The 19,317-nt window shown below is 37.0% G+C and overlaps 1 protein-coding gene across 1 annotated transcript in view; it reads left to right on the top strand.

Annotated features, from left to right (window-relative positions):
- LOC122814456 (nuclear factor 7, brain-like) overlaps positions 1-19,177 on the top strand; it is a 54,615-nt gene extending 35,438 nt beyond the window's left edge. The window contains exons 2-3 of the mRNA XM_044087036.1: positions 4,690-4,785; positions 18,791-19,177. Of these exons, the coding sequence (XP_043942971.1) occupies positions 4,690-4,785; positions 18,791-19,177 (483 nt within the window). The remainder of the gene's footprint in view (positions 1-4,689; positions 4,786-18,790) is intronic.
- Positions 19,178-19,317: the final 140 nt, after the last annotated feature.

Below are 19,317 nucleotides of genomic sequence, written 5' to 3'. Positions count from 1 at the left end.
TCCTAGAAGCTGCTACCTGGAGTTCTGTACATACCTTCACCAAGCATTACCATTTGCTAATTTTTTCTAAATCCAGAGCTGGTTTTGCCACTGCAGTCTTGCAGGGCCTTATAGCTGGTCCTAGTGCTATCTAATTTCCTCCTCCCATTCTTAGCTTTGGGAATCTACCCAAATGTAATGACTGCAACAGTAAAACATGAAAAACATAGTACAGTTGTGTACACTTACCATAAATGTAGATGTCCGAGAGTATTCACTGTTGCAGTCCTGGTTATCCTCCCTCCAGCCCCCTGACTTCTATTGACTATACCTCTATTCTTGTTTGCTATGCTTAAAGCTTTTTGGTGTATTTGCTTTTTTGTTGGAGGTGTAACCTTGTATATAATTGCTTCCCATTATAGGGGCACCTGACATCTGGGGCAAGAAAAACTGATGTAATGGCATCGGCTGCATGCTTTATACCCCTGACTACCTGACGTCATGGAAGATGAGACAGCAACTGACGCAGGACCCAAGACTTTGATAACCAGGCCGACTGAGGGCTACTGCAAGCAGATAACCCAAATGTGATGACTGCAACAGTGAATACACTCTAACATCTACATTTATAGTAAGTGTACACAACTGTACTTTCATGTGCAAATGCTGACTTCAAACTTTCTTACTTAAGAATGTCATATGATGCAGATTGTTTTCCTGTTTGTCCAGCCTTTAAAGAACCAGATTAGCTTTTTTCCTGGCAATGTGAAAACATACATCCTCTTTTTACATTTTTGCTCTTACTGACTATAATGCATACATAAGAGGTCAGCTTTCACATTTTTGCTGATTCTGTAACAAAACATGTCCATTAAGCAAGTTCCTTTTTTTTCAAGTTACAGTCATTTAGTATGAATGCTGATCACATATTACTAAACGCTATTTCTACATTTAAGAAAGCTTTATTTTATACCTTATTTATTTTGCATATTTTTAGCAGAATTACTTTCAACCTTAAAACCTTGTTGAGCATAATCTTATAAAGCATTTTAGTCCGTATAAGACTGTCACCACTAAAACCAAAAACTTGCACTTAGTTTAACAAAAGTATAAACTATTAACCCCATCTGTGTGGCACAGAGGAACAGACCTGATGACAACCCAGAACACCAGTTAACAATTCCTGGTTCTGGAAGAACCCGGTAAGGGAGTGTGACCATGTGCAGCTTATGCTGGTTTGTCCATCCTGGGGAGGGGGGAATTGTGCTCCCAATCATATGATTGCTTCAGTATAAGTGGAGGCTTGCATGTTCACATTGGCTGTCTGACCAGATGTTGTATTGGAGATATCTAGCTGGTGATGGTAGTTTTAGGGTGTGTTTTAAGCATGCACAATGCATGGGGAGAGCATACAGTGCTCCTGCAATGATATCGGTGTCCATGTCAGCCACCGGGGATGGAATTAAGGCCATTCAAGATGAAAACCCCAGTGGCTGTATGCATAACAGATTATGCAATCTGCTCTCACCCACAGGTGGAAGGGGATTACTTGATAGCAAGGCTGATGGTCAGCAAGGAGAAAAATAAAAAATATAAACAAAAATAAATATTAAAAAAAGACTGAATCATGACCACTTTTTTCATTCATTGTTATGTAGAAAAGTAATTTTATACACTGCACCTATCAAGTCCACACACAGAACCTGCAAACCTGTAAAACAAAATACACTGGCCATCTAAATTTAACCAACAAAACATTAAATGCAGTCATATTAGAGCAATACATAAAAAAATAAAAAGTAAAACAAAACCCAGACCATGCCTGCTTAATGAGAAAATAGCATTACTAACAAAATGTGATACTAGCTGTCCCATTAATAATAAACTCTAAAAGTACAGCTGAAATGTAAAACTAATAAATCTAATTGGCAGAGCACACAGGGTGTAGGTGGCAGGAATACTGTCAGAGAATATTAGGGTGTCTGTAGTGTCCTGTAGGGCTCAGTGCTGCGACCACATTTGGTGAATGGTCATCTCCAGGGACTATGGGATGATATTAGACATGACATATTGTCTGGTATTCTAACTAATTTCCAATCCATTTTGAATTTAAGTAACCTGGAAAAAAGGGTTTGTACCCCCAATTTCTATGAGACATCAGTAATTCCATGTAATAATGTTGACTGATCAATGGTCAAAGGTGACAAATTTTAAATGGAAGTATTTGTCCACTTTGAAAATATAATGGGAATAATTGATTTAAGTAAGGCCTTCTTTATTTGTAAGAGGGGGGTAGAGTATAAAAATAATATAAAAATAAGGTTCAAAGATCTATTTTAAAAATGCAGTAAAATCTGTGTTAAATGTGAAAAAAAAATGTGTTTACATAAATTAAAATAACGTTAAAAACGATCCCAGAAATGCACTAAGTAAACATGCACAGTTGTGTATCGGATTTGACAAATTTGTAGTTATTGTCCTGAACAGAATAACAGACAAAAGTGGGGGGAGTGGAGAAACAGGACTTGACAATAGGAAATTGGTTCAGATACTATGCATGTGCCGAGCAAAACTTTCATTGCATGCAAAACCAAAATTTAAAATAAATGTATCAACACTGGTTTTTGCAGAAGGGCAAGCCCCATTGCATTTCCTGCTAATTATATATATATTATCTCTGAGGTTGCACAATGCTGGGAAAAGGGTATATTTCACAACCTTTGAACTATGTTGTCTCGCACATCTGTTGACCATTGGTGTAGTCAACTCAATTTTCTGTTCTGAGCAATCAGGAATCGCAGTAACTTTTTCCAGTAGGACCTGGATAATTGGATGGCTATTTGCTATTCATAACTTCACCCCAGGGTTGACTGGCCAAGCCCTTTGGGAGGTATAGTACAGAGCAGGAACTGGCAAGGGGTAATGGTTGCAAGACTCGGGGGACCTTGAACTTCCTGTGAATATTATTATAACACCCCTAAATAGTAAAGTAAGCCAAATTAATGTACTTTCATCATAAGAGAAGAAAAGAAATATTACAGTTTAGTTTCACTGTGGGGAAAAAGGCACTCTAGTCCTTTCATAAAATCCTATACATCTAACTTAAATCCCCAATCAGCTGAGGCTTTGGGATATACATCTAACTTAAATCCCCAATCAGCTGAGGCTTTGGGAGTGAATGTAGCCTGTTCAGCAGAGACTTGGGGAATGAATGCAGCCCTGTTCAGCAAATACTTGGGGAACGGATGTAACCCATGTAAGAAAATGGGAAACGTGCATATGAATTCATGTTGGTTGTCACAGTTTAGTTCGACTGCTAGTGGGGAAAAAGGAGACTCCAGTCCATCCATAAAATCTTATACATATAAATTAAATCTCCATTCAGCTGAGTCTTTGGGAGTGATTGTAGCCTGTTCAGCAGAGTCTTGGGGAATGAATGCAGCCTGTTCAGTAGAGACTTGAGGAATGAATGCAGCCCTGTTCAGCAGAGACTTGGGGAATGAATGCAGCCCTGTTCAGCAGAGACTTGGGGAATGAATGCAGCCATGTTCAGCAGAGTCTTGGGGAATGGATGTAACCCACGGAAGTAAATGGGAAACGTGCATATGAATTCATGTTGGTTAAGTCACAGTTTAATAGAGTAAAAAAAGGAGCCTGACCTCTCTTGAATTTTGGAGTTAAACTCCCATTTCATTGCTGTTTTCTTTTTGTACGTTTTGTGTTAGGTGATCAGGTTTTCTTTCATTGGATTATGTTACATTTAGTTGAGGGTAGGTGTTTTGGCAAGTTGTGGTTTAATATTAATTTTTGGATAGCTGTATGTTTTTATTGTATGTGGAGGGACATATGATTGTATGACTATACAGGTAAGGGTGATTTTTTTCCCATTCCAGCACTTTTGTGAGATTTTTTGAGTTGGTACATATAAACAGCAAACAAAAAAGAAAATTCTGTTATTTTGACAGACTGAGATACGTGTGTGTGGGCTCCAAATATTTTAAATGGCGAAAGACAAAAACAAACGTGTGTGTGATTGTATATGTATATGTTATTTTTTTTGTTTTCATCTTACTTGTTTTATTTACTTTTTATTAAAAATCTCTCTCGTTATATATTTATATGTATTTTTTTTTGGTGTACAGTCTGAATTTGGAGCGGCAGCAGTTAGAAAGATACATGCACTCTTGAACAACCTTACTTACCAGAGAGTAAAATAAAATTTGTTGAAATTCTGACTGCCTAGCAGAGACATAAGACATTATTCATGAGATTTTCAGGAAAGTGGATGTGGGGTTGTTAGCTTTTTCATTGTGTCTTATAGAAAACAAAACCGATGGCCATGGTGACTGTCACCCCTTCCCAGTATTATTTCGGAGTACGACTGCATTTTATAGTTTTCTAATCACACCATGCTAGAACCTACTGCCATTTTCATTGTATTTCCACTACCTTTTAAAAATAGAACTTAAGGATGTGCTATTTCCATACTCACTTATATAGTTCACAAAACAAATAACGGTGTATTCGGAATTGGTGTGTATTCAAGTAACAGTGCTATTTGTATATCTGTTTGTGTGGATATTCTTTTCAAAGTAATACTTTTAATTACTGTCTATGTATGCAGAAGTAATCATGATATTTTTGCCTCCCAGATTCTTGTTGCTTATACATTTTACTTTTTTTTTTTCTTTTTCTTTTTTATGCCTGTAGGACAAAGTTAAAAGAGCCTTGTCATCCATCAGATCCAAAGTTGGTGCCTTAAAAAATATACGAAACAAGAGTGAGAAGGAACTCAAAGTCACGCATGTACGTAACTGACTGTATTTTGTTTGTAGAGCTCTTAAATACAAGTAGCTATGGCAAATGCCCAGTGGCTTCTGGTTTTTATGTAGTTTTGCCTCATAGTATTTAAAAAAATAATTTTTGTGGCATGTGTGTTTAACAGTTATTGATACATTGTTGTTTTTCTGTCTCTGATGTCTGCATAATGTTTTCTTTTTTTTTCCCTTCCCCTCCCCTTGCCTCATACTTTTTGGTCTCTAGCCTCGTTCCCAGCCCCTGCTTCCCCTGGACTAACACCACACCCAATCTGGGGTCGGCATGGAATGTAAGGGCATTCTGTGGGGTCTTGCCAGCAACAGCTTTTGTGAAGGGGAGATTTTTGTATTATGACCTACCTGTTAGAGTGTACAGAGCAATGAATAAAAGATTATAATTAAATTTGCTGTAAATATGCTGAAAAATAAAAACATTAAATAAAATGTTGCTTGAATGTAGGTATAGAGTTTAGCAATGTAAAATGGGCATTTATACTGTGTGTTTGTTTTGAAGAACGTTGATTAATAGACATGTTTTCTCACAATGTCAGCAAAAAAGTCTAATTCTGCAGAACAGTTTGACAAAAGTTTTCTTACAGACTTCTGTTAATGAACATTTTTTTACAAAATTAGCAGTATGTGCTTTTTCACAAGATGTTTTCTTAAAAACATGTTTTCTGACAATATTAGCAAAAAGTTTGACGTGCTTTCTTACAGAAGAATGGACATGATCAGCAAAAAACAATGTGTACGTGCTTTCCCTTAAGATATTTTCTTAAAAAAACAAGTCTAAAAAGTAAATTATTGTATGCTTTCCCACAAGTTATAAGAATAAGTTATTGAATAGTAACTGCTATCTAATAATAAATGCACTAAAAGTAAAGTAGTATAATGCTGCAAAGTATATTTTGTCATCAGTGCAGCTTGCAAGGCTCTGTGTCAGATTGCAAATGCAGTTATGCAGACCTCTGTGTTATAACCAGATGTTGATTTCAGCAGTAAACAGCCAACAAGACTTGGTGTCTTGAGAAGACTTTGGCTTCAGTACAGCACAGCAGCACCTTCATAAATTAATTTTTCACTACCCTCTTGCCCCCTCCCCTAACCTTGTCCTAGATTCATCCAACGGCTCCTGCTGTTAATAGTCCATGCCTGCCCTCAAGGATCTCCAAGATGAATGACCCTCCCTTGGGATAAGCTTGGCCATACCTCCCAGCTGTCAATTGAAAGTTGTTTGCCCATACAGTAGTCAGGTCTGGATCCCTCTGTCACAGTTCTGGCTTCTTCATGTAATGTTGAGGAAAAGTAGAACCATTTTGGAACCCAGTGGATTCATGTGATTTTTGCTTTAGATAAAATAGGCGGTAACACAGAGGCACAAATTACCTTTATGCATCCTGTCTATAACAAAGGTTATTAAGTAAATGTCAAAGCAGTACACAGCAAATAATACCTCTTGCAGTGCAGAAAGAAGCCCTCAAGGCTAAAGCTTGGTACTACCGAGACCTCAGTGCCATGATGTTCCTCAAATACATTGACCCAGACATCATAAAAAAGATACCATATTAAATGTCTGGCAATTTAAGATGCTCTGAACAATCAACTTGCATCAGCTAAATGGTGCCATATGTTGACCCCCCCCCCCTTTCACAACCTGTATGTGAAACAGTTGCAGCCCTTTACAACACTTAACAAATTGGTTTGATAAATTGATCCCCTTGAAGTATCAGTATGTTGGAAAATTCTAAAATACACAAAATTGGTAGAGTTATAATATCAAAAAATTATTAAATCAAAAGAAAAGGTCATTGGAATCCTTCAAACTTCAACCAGCCCAATACAACAAGATTAAGGTCATCGCCATCCAAAATGAACTCACTAAAACATTCAAAAGATGCAAAACTTCATTTGAGATAAAACTTTTTATAGGTGCCACCATAATCAGACCTTGTACAACTACATCTAATGAATGAAGCTGAATAAACATGAATGCAATTTGCTAGAGCAAAATGGTATCACCATAACAAATCCACATATAGGTAACACTATTTTACAGATTTGAAGCAATTTTCAGGTCTCCAAAAGGAAACCACATTCATTATTCCTTACTAAAACATGCATCCACCTGACATTTCATCAGAAGTGGGTTATGTCTGTTCTCAGTGATGTCAGAAAGATCAGTTCCATGGCACAGATGTGATACAGGGATACCTTATTTGTGTAAACTGAAATATCTTAATATACTAGTGCCTTTGACCTGGTTGATCATATTGTTTGTCTGACTGCTTACAAGAGGTCAAAATATGTTCAGAAACCACAGTCTGGTGCTGATGTTTCAAAAGTTAAAATAGTTTCCTTCTTATCACTGGCATGCTTGAGTGTACCACAGGGTTCAATTCTGGCCCCTCTGCTATTTTCTATTTTCATAAATAAACTTCAACTTGACCTCCCTTGACTACAGCTTCTCTTATACTCTGATGACATGGTCATCTTTCGGTCTAACCCTACAATTAACATTATCAAAAACAACTGCAAGCAGAACTGTACACATGGTTTTGCACCAAACTCAGCCCCCCCCCCAAAAAAAATTGAAATCCATACTGTTTGTGCACAAAGAAGGCAAACGAAAGCCCTGACTCCATAGACCTTGGCAGTGTCATTGAATCCACCACCTAATTTAGATACCTTGGACTCTGGCTTGATCAGTCCCTCAACTTCCAAGTCCACATTCAGAAAGTCATAACCAAAGTCAATTGCTTACTATTCTGGGACCAAAATATATCTTATTTCTTATCACAACCTACAAGGGCAGTTATAAGCAAAATGGTTCAGCTTGTTCAAGTGATAATTGGCCTCCCCCTGTATGCCACAGACTCACTCAAACAAAATCTGACTCTTTGTAAAATTCTCCTTGGTATGAACATCACCTAAAGAAGACAAATTGGTTACCCATTGAAGGCAAAGCTAACCTCATCCTTGGCTCCCTTCTTTTCAAACCCTTACACTAACATACCCCATCCTCCTTTACAATGAGACTACTTATGTACACCTTTAGAATCTAGGCCTTACTTCGGCCTACTTTTCTAACTCCTTCCACAGAATTACATTCCAGTGACCACAAACAACTTCTCCCTTCTTTCCCCTAAGCTTTGGCATTTGCCTTCACATTCCCTTTCTGAAATATAATGCAATAAACACTTCAGTCCTTAATTCAACATTACTGATTCTGGAAGATGTAAATACTTTCTTGAAGATTACTATTTCTCACGTGTGCCCAATTGCACTTTTCCCAAAAAAAAAACTATATACAGATTTATGTTTAGATACAGCACTTTAAATTGTAGCAAATAACTGAAAAAAGTAAAATAGTGCACTTTTGACTTTTTTTTTTTATTTTATATATACCAATCAAATAAATGCAAGAAGGTAAAGATATGGACAAGAAATATGTTTTTGAACAAGAGTGAAATTCATTTGGAATTGCAAAAACACTTTGGTGTTCAACCGTTAAGTAAGATTAAGGATAAGCTGAATTTGAACTGTGTAATTGGAAGAGGGTATAGATTTGTTGATTGAGAATGGACATTTAAGGCCCATTGATAATCCGATGAATGTCGCTACAAGTAAGTGTGTTCTGTGTTGTACAGGACAACCAGAAATGTTTCTTGTGTGGAGAAGCAGAGCCTGTTAAAAATAATGTCCTGCAATTAATGTGTGAAACATCTAGGCAATCAGGACATAATAAGGAAATACAAGCATACAAATATTTCAGACATTGGCAGTAATGCCCTTCTAGCATGCCAGTATAAGGAAACAGTCATTCCTACAATAAATGTCTAAATTGTTCTTAAAAACCATCTGAACTAGTACTTGATTTAATGTAGTTTGGCAGTCTGTTCCATGCATCAACTGCTGTCTCAGAGAACCAGTTAGTACATCTCTCATTCCTGTATGATCTCTCACACATCTGATGATCCTGTCCTAATCTTTGATAACTTTCCCAGAAGTAGTTGTCTCTAAATTCCCTGTATATACATATCTGAAGGTGGTGTCCTCTTAAAAATCTATATGAGATGCTGTACACGTTCAGATATTTTAACCTGTCATAATAACTTAAGGCATCCATGGGTTTGAAAGTTAGTTATATTTTCACAAAATCTTTCCAATGATTCATGCTAGTTTTCTTACAAGGTTTCCATATTATCATTATTATTATTACTATTATTATTACTATTACTACTATTATGATTATAACATTCTCTACTTTGGGTTTAATGTAACTGTACAAATAATGATTTCAACATTTCTATTTTCCAAGCCAGCTTGGTAGACATAGGCATCTTGTGACAATGTAGCAGTTGTCTCATGTTTACTGACGAGCAATCCATAGAATCGGACACAGTATGCGAAAGGTGTACTTGTGCAATGATACTGAAGGCTAAACTTCACATACAAATGCACATCAGGTTGATGAAACCACGTAGACAACGACCTCACACAGCACAAAACACACACACAGATAATGTATGCTGAGGCACAATTTTCCTAAACAGTATAGATTACCTAGACTGCCCATTGTTAAAGCCATGCCTCAGCAAGCCCAAAGGTACTCAGAAAAAACAGCACCCAACAGCACATATGCTGTCATTCTCAGTGTAGCCCCAAACACTAAGCCACTAAGGCAAGCAAATATACTTCTCATGACCCTCATGATAGAGGACTCCATTGTAAGATATACTTGTGCCCCTCTAACCAGACTGAACAGGAAGTTAACTGTTCGTCACTTATCTGGAGCCGTAATCCACCAAGTCATGCAAGCACTCTAGTTATTACACCACATGTACCAGTATTATTCCATCATAGTCCTTATAGGTGTAGGGTGGCCATGGTGGTGCATCGGTTAGCATTGCTTCCTCACAGCAAGAGGTTCTCCAGTTCAATTCTAGGATGGGGTGCCTTCTGTGCGGAGCTTGCATGTCCTCCCTGTGGTCGTGTGGGTTTCCTCTGGGTGCTCCAGTTTCCTCCCACATCCCAAAGACATGCTCTAGGTGGATCAGACACTCTAAATTGGCCCTAGGCATGAGTGCGTGCGTGTACCTTCTGTGGACGGTTGGGCACCAGGCTGGCAACTCGACAGTGTAAAACTCCACTGCCAGTCATTCTGTGGACTGTTCCACTGTAGTGACCCCTAACCGGGATAAGCCAAAAGGAGGCAAGAGAGTCCTTGTAGGTGTAAATGACTTGAGCTGTATCTCCCTGGACTATATGAATAGAGACATTATGGAACTCTCAGACTGTGTGTGTGTCAGGCTTGCCTGAGCGTAGCATTGAGCAGCATATTACCATCACTGAGGATGATGTCACAATGCATTGAGCAGCATATTACCATCACTGAGGATGATGTTACAATGCATTGAGCAGCATATTACCATCACTGAGGATGATGTCACAATGCATTGAGCAGCATATTACCATCACTGAGGATGATGCCACAATATGAGCAAAAAATGATTGGTTTCAACAACTGAGACTCTTTTTGGTGTCATTCTAAAGGGATCCAATACTTGTCAGCTTGGGAGGACATGGTTAATGGACCACATTAGTTCACCAGGGATGCTATGCACCTTTCCCTCTAAGCTTTTAAATACTGGCTAAAATGTTATCCAACTCCATAGTGCCTTTTTAGACGATGCCAAATTGACAAACCTACTGACACTGAATAATCAGTTCAACAGAGCCTCAAGATGTTGCTGCTCAATACCAGGGGCCTAAATTACAAAATTACAAATAAAAAAAAAAAACTACACAACCTGCAAGCCTTCCTCTCACTTGAATGTAGACATCTGTGCAATTACTTGTAAGGTTTCAGTGCCTTCCATACTTTCAGACCCATAGCTGCACAGACACGGGCTAAAGGTGGAGTTGTATCAATATACATGAATAATAAGCACAACTCTAGGGTGGTCAGACAAGAAGACATGTTAGAAGTCCCAAGAAGCTCACAATTCGTATGCAAACCTATTGGAAACACTTACTGTCCAGCCTAACACCCTGCTTATGGGAGACTAATTATTTCATATACTCTGAATCATACACGGCCTCAATTCTGCAGGCAAAGAGGTTTGTGGAATTCATAAATACAAACACCCTTGACCAAATACAGAATATTCCCACTAGAAGCTGCAACATACTGGACATCATGCTAATAAATATGGGAGAATGCTGCACCCCCCCAGTGTCTCCTCCCCAATAAGGTCTGACCATTAAGCTGTGTCCTGTAAAATAAAAATCAACTGCATAATCCCATTAAAGAACAGGAACTATTCCAAGGCAAATTACCCGTTATTAAGTGATGGTTTGTCAAAATTCAATGCCCCTCCAAGCCTAGAGAACACAACAGCATATGCTGAATTGCTCTCATAACCTCTCTACATCTGTGTCAATAACTGCATTGAGAATGCTGTACCTACAAGAAGCCCAGGAATAGCCCCAGAATAAAAACTGCCATGGTGGCATCCCAGTTTAAACAGGATGTACAACAAAAGGAAAAAAAATATGGCAGAAATCAGAAATGGTAATTCCCATAAAGATAACTCTGTCTTATCAAAGTAAATAGGCAACTGAGAGGGCTAATTAGGTTAAGCAAAGCCAACTTTGAAGTTGATGTCGTCCTAGATGAAAGATAACCATAAGGCCTTCGACAGCCATGTCAGAAACCTCAAGGACAGCACACTGCAGTGAGCTGAAATGGTGGCTAATGGTGTCACATTCACTGAGCCTGGTGATATAGAAAACCTGTTAGCGGACAAATTCAGTTCCACATACCCCCCTCATGCCCCAATCATTCTGCAAAAACTACCCTCAAACATAATCCCTCCAACTATAACTAGAGAGCATGTACTAGGTGCACTCATTAAAGCCAAGAACACTGCCTCAGTGGGCCCTGATAACATCCCATGATGCCTCCTGAATAGTCTAAAATATGACTTATCAGGACCCCTGGAGTCATTAAGTTAACTGCAGTCTTAAAACAGGCTTTATGGCACATGAATGGAGGACTGCAACGGTCATCTCTCTTCATAAGGGAAGACCTTCAACAGCTCCTGGAAACTACAGATCTAATAGTCTGACTAGTCTTATTTGCAAAGCCATGGAAGAATTATCATGGAAGTTATCAGTATGGACATAGGATACCTCCAGACACTGCATCCATCCTCGTTTGGCTTTGTCAAAGGAAGTCCATACTTACTGAACCTGATGGTCTTATTTGAAATAGTCACTTAGGCAATGGATGAGGGGAAAACTGTGTATATTAAAATAATGGAATCCAGTGGGTGCTTTACAGATAAGATGCAGTTCACTTCGCACTTTCATAGGTGCTCAAATCTACTGAGTTCCAGTTGTAACTGTAAACCAATAAAAGTTCTCAACTTTTATAATGCAAAAAAGCTTCATTTCAGCGGGGAATACTAAATGGAAACACCAACACCACCACCAAAAATATCAGAGCCAGGTAAAAAACACAAACTAAGTGCTTTCATCCCATAAGCATCAGGGACTTCATCAGAGCTGCATCAACCTGCTCCTTCTCACAAAATAAATAATTGTCCACCAATCAACATTCATCTAGATTATTGAATTAATCATAAACATAGTAAAAATGACCAGTGCAGTAAAAACTGTTAAAGCTTATATGTTGCTATACCTACTGTTTTTTTCTACAAAATAGTATTAAAACAAATATGTATTTATACATACATATATCAATCCATCCAAATTTTGATTGAAATTCAAGATACAATAAAAACATATATTGCAATGTAAAATAATAATGATAATAATATTGATAATTATTATCATGCACCATTGCAATCTATTGACCCCAATATTTAATATACTCTCAACAGTTATTGAGCTGGGGGTTGGCATGATTTAAGCCTCAATTGACAAACCAGTTGCTTCAATTCTAATACATTTTCTAAATCACCTCCCCTTGAAGAACCTTGTCAACTACAAAAATACACATTTCTTAAAATTCTTACAAGTGACCAAGTCTTTATAAAGGGCATTGTTCCCTCATACAGCCTCTGTGCCTAGATGTAGACTGCTGTACATGAGCTACATGTGGCTATGTAAACTACATAGGTGGTATCACAGTTACATTTACCTACTCTTACTGCTGTACATGAGCTACATGTGGCTATGTAAACTACATAGGTGGTATCACAGTTACATTTACCTATTGTTACTGCTGTACATGAGCTACATGTGGCTACATATACTACATAGGTGGTATCACAGTTACATTTACCTAGACATACCAGGCTATGATAGAAGCCCTCAACTCACAGATAGGAATCTTTGTGAATAAATCTGCAATATTTACATCTACCACATATTGTCATATGGTGGACATGATTTATTGACAGTCCCCTAGTCTGTCCCTTAATCAGATTCTTTATACTGAAACCCTTACTAAAGACCACAACCAGCTGTCCAATTTTTTTTCTTTTATTACTCTGTTAAGGCATGCTGGGTTTAATGTTTTTAATTTGTGGAGTACATCCCTTCCTGAGAGTGGTGTGTCTTTATTTCAAAAAGGTTTTCATTTTGTACCAAACGTTAGTGTGGTCATTGCCAAGATATTAATTTAGTTGAAACTATACATTAGAAATTTGAGTATGAATTTTTTTTTTCAGGTAAGGTTGTCAATATATGTGAATTAAATGTTAAAAGGAAGAGTGTGCTTTTGCCCTCTTCTAATTCACTTATAGCCACATTTGAGGGGCTGTGTGACAATAAGGTTAGACAACTTTGAGGGGGAAATTCATTGATGACTTATCAGTGGATGAAAGGCGGTTTTAAACCGTTTAAGGAAAGATAGAAGTTTGAGAGTCATATAAACCTGACAAAGGCAGGGGGATAGTGATTATGAACAGTATTGACTACTGTTTTAAAATGTTTGAATTATTATCAGATGAACTTGCCTACAAGAGTATCAAAGAATGAAATCAGTGTAGTTGATTTCATTTTGAATGGTTTATTGTTTCAAGGATCAATTGACAAAACAATTTTTGAATACTTAGTGTGACTAAACCCTTGACCCCTCTGCACTTTTTGGTATTCCAAAGATACATAAAGAAAAGCTGGACCCTCCTTTAGACCCATAGTAGCGGCTACGGGTCTAAAAGTGAATCGCTTTGAAAATATATAGATAAGTTATTTTAAAAAATTTTAAAAAGTACACCTTGCATATTACATCACTCCTGGCATTTACCATATAGCCTGAAAAAGATTACTTTTGATGAATCTCTTTTGTTTGTTTTTGTGATTAATTTATTTATGGTCATCCCTTATAATGAAGGGCATACTTGCTTAAAGAATTTTTGATATGTCAAGTCTCCATATTAGCTGCTGAGATCATGATTATTGATTCACTACTTGATATAGTACTTTCCAACAATTTCATCTTCTTTTGAAGGAGAATATTTTCACCAAGTGTCAGGGATAGATATGGGAGTAGCACATTCTCCCATATACACCAACTGGGTCTTGGCAGAGTAACAAAAATGCTAAGTTTTTTGTTCTGGTTTCTAAACTTTGATTCACGCCTATTTAGATTCTTGCACAATATTTTAATTTTACAGAAGGATACTGAAAATAAATTAACATCTTTTATTTCTTACTTGGAGACTATCAATTTTTTGAAGTTTACTTAGATTGATTATGAGAATATAAGAAAATTAATTATTCAGATGTTATGATTGGAAAGAACAACATATTTAGATGTTATAATTGGGAGGGACAACAATCTAAAAAGCTTTACTTCAACTATTTATAGAAAAAAATACATTTTCATGTTTGTGTTTACATTTTGAGAGTTGTCAGCCCTTTCACCAAAAAAAGAGGGATTGTTGAAGGCCAGTTGGTCCAACTATCAAGAATTATCACAGTGGAAGAAACTCTTGAAAAAGAATTGCACCACTTGTGCTGTATGCTAAGAGATAGAGGATACCCCAAGGATTTATTACACTCTGTCAAAGAAGATGTTTTAAAAGGTAGATTTGCACCCTTATTAATAGCTCTTGAACAAAATAATGTTTTAGGAAGAAGTGGATCTGTTATTGACAAGGATGAACTTGGGGGTAAGGTCTCGCCCTTTGTTGTGGCCTTTAACCCTGAAATCATTAAGTATGTTGAGGCATTTAAAAACTTACGGAATTTGGTTTTACCCAGAGAAATAAAAGAAAAATTCACTGGACAGCTGGTTGTGGTCTTTAGTAAGAGTTTCAATATAAAGAATTTGATTGAGTGCCAGACCAGGGGATTGCCAATAAATAATGTCCACTGTATGAGTACATGTGGTAGATGTAAATACTGCAGATGTTTTCTCAAACATCCCTGTCTATTAGCTGAAGGGCTCTATTATAGCTTGGTATGTCCAGGTAAATGTAATTGTGATACCACCTGTGTAGTTTACATAGCCACATGTAATTCATGTACAGCATTCTACAAGGGGAAAAATACAACCATAGGCTGAGAGATCACATGAGGGAACACCTGTATGATATTAAAAAATATCAGTCCAACAACACACTTTATAAGCACTCTTGTCACTTGCAAGAAATGTAAGAAATATAGATTTTTTTGTAATTGACAGAATATTAGGCTCCTTAAGGGGAGGTGATCTAAAAATGATTAGAACTGAAGGAATTGATTTGACAATTGAGGTGTAACATGTGCCAACCTCCAAGTCTCAATGAGTCTGCTTCTATTGCAGATGTATTCAATAGTAGTTCATATAGATTCTTAGAGTATGATAATAATCAGTATTGTTATCATTATTATTTTACATTATATTATTTTACATTGCAATATGTTTAATTTGTATCTTGAATTTAAATCAGTATTTTGGATGGATTAATATATGCATTTACACACACACAGATATATATATATATATATATATATATATATATATATATATACATAAAACATGTTTGTTTTGATACTATTTTGTAGAAAAAACAGTTGGTATAGCAACATATAAGCCTTGTTTTTAACAGTTTTTTTTATTGCGTTGGTCTTTTTTCCTGTGTTTGTGATTAATTCAATAATCTACTAGATGAATGTTGATTAGTGGACAGTTATTTAAATAGCAGGAAGGAGCTTGTCAATACAATACAGCTGTGATTAAATTCCTGATGCTTAAGGTTAGAAAGCGCTTAGTCTTTTGTACTTATTTATTTATTTTTATTTATTTATTTCACATTTGTTAACCAGGATAGTCCGACGGGATAGCAGGTGTCCGTTTTCAGCAGAGTCCTGGGGAGAAAATCCCCCGCATAATTAAAGAGAAAGAGTACAATTTACAATAACATGAGAGAAGTTTTAGATTACTTTAACATAGTACAACTAGTTACAAAGCTGCTTACAATAGGTCAGAACATAGATATAAATTTGCAGGTAGATGTTACAATATAAAGATATTTTAGATGGTGGGAATGAGTATTCAGTTGGATAAAAAGGTGAAACATTTTTATACAAGATGAGCATAGTCACTGTATTACACTGATGGATGGGTAAACAGGTGACTACTTGTAAAAGTATTTACAGTATTTACAGTGAACATTAAGATGCGTTCAGAGGAGTATAGTACAGCCTGAACAGTGACCCTGGCAGAGGATGCACTTGAGTTGTAAAAAGGTTTCCCTGTAGTAGTATGTTGTTTTATGGTGACTTGTTACAGTTGCATAGGTGGCTGGAGTAGAGATATATGATTTTAGGTGATTTTATGGCTCTGTTCTCACTCATTTCCAGGATATGCTATATCAATAAATATGAACAAGTACCTGTTCTCATACCTTAAACCTCCTTACCCCCTTCTGTTCTCACTCAATCCCGGGATAAGCTATATCAGTAAATATGAACAAGTACCTGTTCATACCTTAAACCTCCTTACCCCACCCCCCTTCACTCATTTCCTTGCTTCAGTAAATGTCCCCCCCCTTACTCTCTATCTAAATATGCCATAACTCTGTTTTTCTCCTACTTCATATTGTAATTCCTGTTTGTGTTCTACTCATTTATTGTTAATTTCTCTAAACTACTAAAATTTCTCTAAATATTAAATCACTGTCATACAAGTTGCATCTATTCTTAACTGTTTTCACATTATGTCTAATTTGATGTATTATATAAACTGTGGATTTTTTGTATTATTTTTGAAGATTATAAAATGGGTACCTACCCAATCAGGCTTTCCCAAAAAATTAAATGTTAATAAATAAATCACTTCTGGCTGTGCTTTAAAGGTGAGAACCAGCACCATGGCATAGAGCAGTAAAGCCCTAGCAATGGCCCAGGTGACCTGGGTTCGAGTAACGTCTCGGGCATCTTGAGACACTGATGGGGAGGAAGGGTGTTCATTGATGATGTTCACTATGCAAAGATGAGGTCAGTGAGCATAGGGGAGTGGGCTGATAAAGAAAGTAGGGCATAATAAAAAAAAAAAAAAAAAAAAACAAATGGAATGTGGAATGCAGAGGCCTCCTTGTCTCCTTTAGGTTCCATGACCAGCCCAAGATAGACCACTTATGCTGTGCTGATGAAGTCTATAAAGAGGTCAAAACAGGCATATCCTCAGATAGAGGAGTTTGGCTTTATTGGCCTGAATGTAACCGTAAAGACTTAAAAAGTAAAAAGAGTCATGGACATTCAGAAGCTATGTAGCTGAAGCCATTGAGGTGGAGTTTTTACATAAAGTAATTTTGCAGTGAGAAAAACTACTTGCCTTGTATAGGAAGTATTCCAAGAGCTAAAATGGATTAGCAAAAATTTTAGGTGCTCCATCAGAAAGTGTAAGGTTATGTTCTGAATCCGTTTCCTAAGCCACCAAAAAAAAAAAAAAAAACATAAATCCTTAACTATATCAGAAAACTTAGATGTAACTCAGTATTGCTTGTAGCTAGTATTTAATGGTATCATGTATTCTGAGCCTGAGGCCATTGCTAAAATCCTAGCTGACAAATTTATTTCCAGTTTTACTGCAGATAATCACATCACCTGCCCCCCCCCCACCTCTACCCACCAAACCACACCTTCTCCCACAGTGTCTTTTAACTAGATCTTATCTGCATTGTCCAAAACTAAGAATGTTGATTCCATGCATTGAGGCAGTATATCTGGCTGCCAAGCAGAAGTGTGACTTTGCTCAATCCTTTGTGAGACTGTTCAGCCTTAGCCTGTCCACTGGGAATGTACCAGATGTTCAGGGACCTGAAATAGGGCTGTCATTAAATAAGGTTGGGTCCTTTGATGTAGGTAAGTATGGAACCATAAGTTGCACTAGCACCATCTGTAAAATCATGGATAAGTGTATCATAATTGAACTTAAAAACAGAGGAAATTTTCAGTCCCTCAATCCAAATCATTTTGGCTTTGTTAATGGTTGAACCTTTCTCTCTGTCTTCAACCTGGTTCATTTGTTTTATAGGGTTACTGAAGCCAAGGAAATTGGCCACTCTTCCATTCTGGTCCTGGTCAAAGTCTTTCATGCAGTCACTGATTCAGCTATATTCAAAAAGTTCATCCATCTGTACATTAAACCCTATATTGCCCATGGTATAGCTCAGTGTCTCTCAGGTGAGACACAGACACCAAGAGTTGCTGGTACATATTCCACAATAAGTAATATTACTAGTGGTGTTCCACATGGCTTTGCCTTAGGGCCCCCTTTCTGGTTTACACTTTTCTTATGTTAGTGACAGGAGATGTGAAATGGATATGGCTGAATGTTTGCTGGTAACTGGGCTGGGCTTAGTCTTGATGTCAGGTCTTTAGTGATGCAGACAAATGCCCTTGCCCTACCTCTGTACTAGTGGGATGGCCTTCTCTTATTATAATCCTGTAAGATAAATACAAAAATGCAAAAAATATATAAATATATGTAATGTACAGCCATTCATCTTATTTTTTTATCTCTTGTTTCTTAGGAAGATGCTTATAGTTTGCAACAATACATTAATCAAGAGTTTGCAAAACTGCATCAATTTCTCCATGAAAAGGAGCAGAAACTCATTCAGCAAGTTAAGACGGAAGAAGAAAAAACTCTGAATGAAATAGAAAAAAACCTTGACTGCATGAAACGTGATGTTATATCCACCAACATTACAGTGGTTGATGCCAACATAGAGCACAAGAAGCTAGTCGTAGAGACTCGAAATGAAAAGGAAGAAAATTTATGCATTAAAAATGATGTCATGGCCTTTCAGGAAACAGTACCTCCTAACTCAGAAGTTGAAAAAGTAAGTATGTTTTCATTTTTGTTTTTGTTAGAAAGTGGAATTTGTGCTTTGCAGCTGATGTGTCGAAATGTGTAGGGTAATTACTGATCTATCAGCATTGTGAATTATGTAACAGTCTAAGCTTAGTTTTAAATTAATTTTATTTGCATTTTAAATTCTGTGTGGGCATGTCAGAATCATTGTACATATAAATGCAGCTCTGATTTATGCAGACA

This window comes from Protopterus annectens, chromosome 10.part0, assembly GCF_019279795.1.
Source record: "Protopterus annectens isolate FY-2018-M chromosome 10.part0, PAN1.0, whole genome shotgun sequence".
In the NCBI taxonomy this organism is placed as follows: domain Eukaryota; kingdom Metazoa; phylum Chordata; order Ceratodontiformes; family Protopteridae; genus Protopterus; species Protopterus annectens.
The sequence above is the reverse complement of the archived record's forward strand: the minus strand, read 5'-3'. Positions and strand labels throughout refer to the sequence as shown.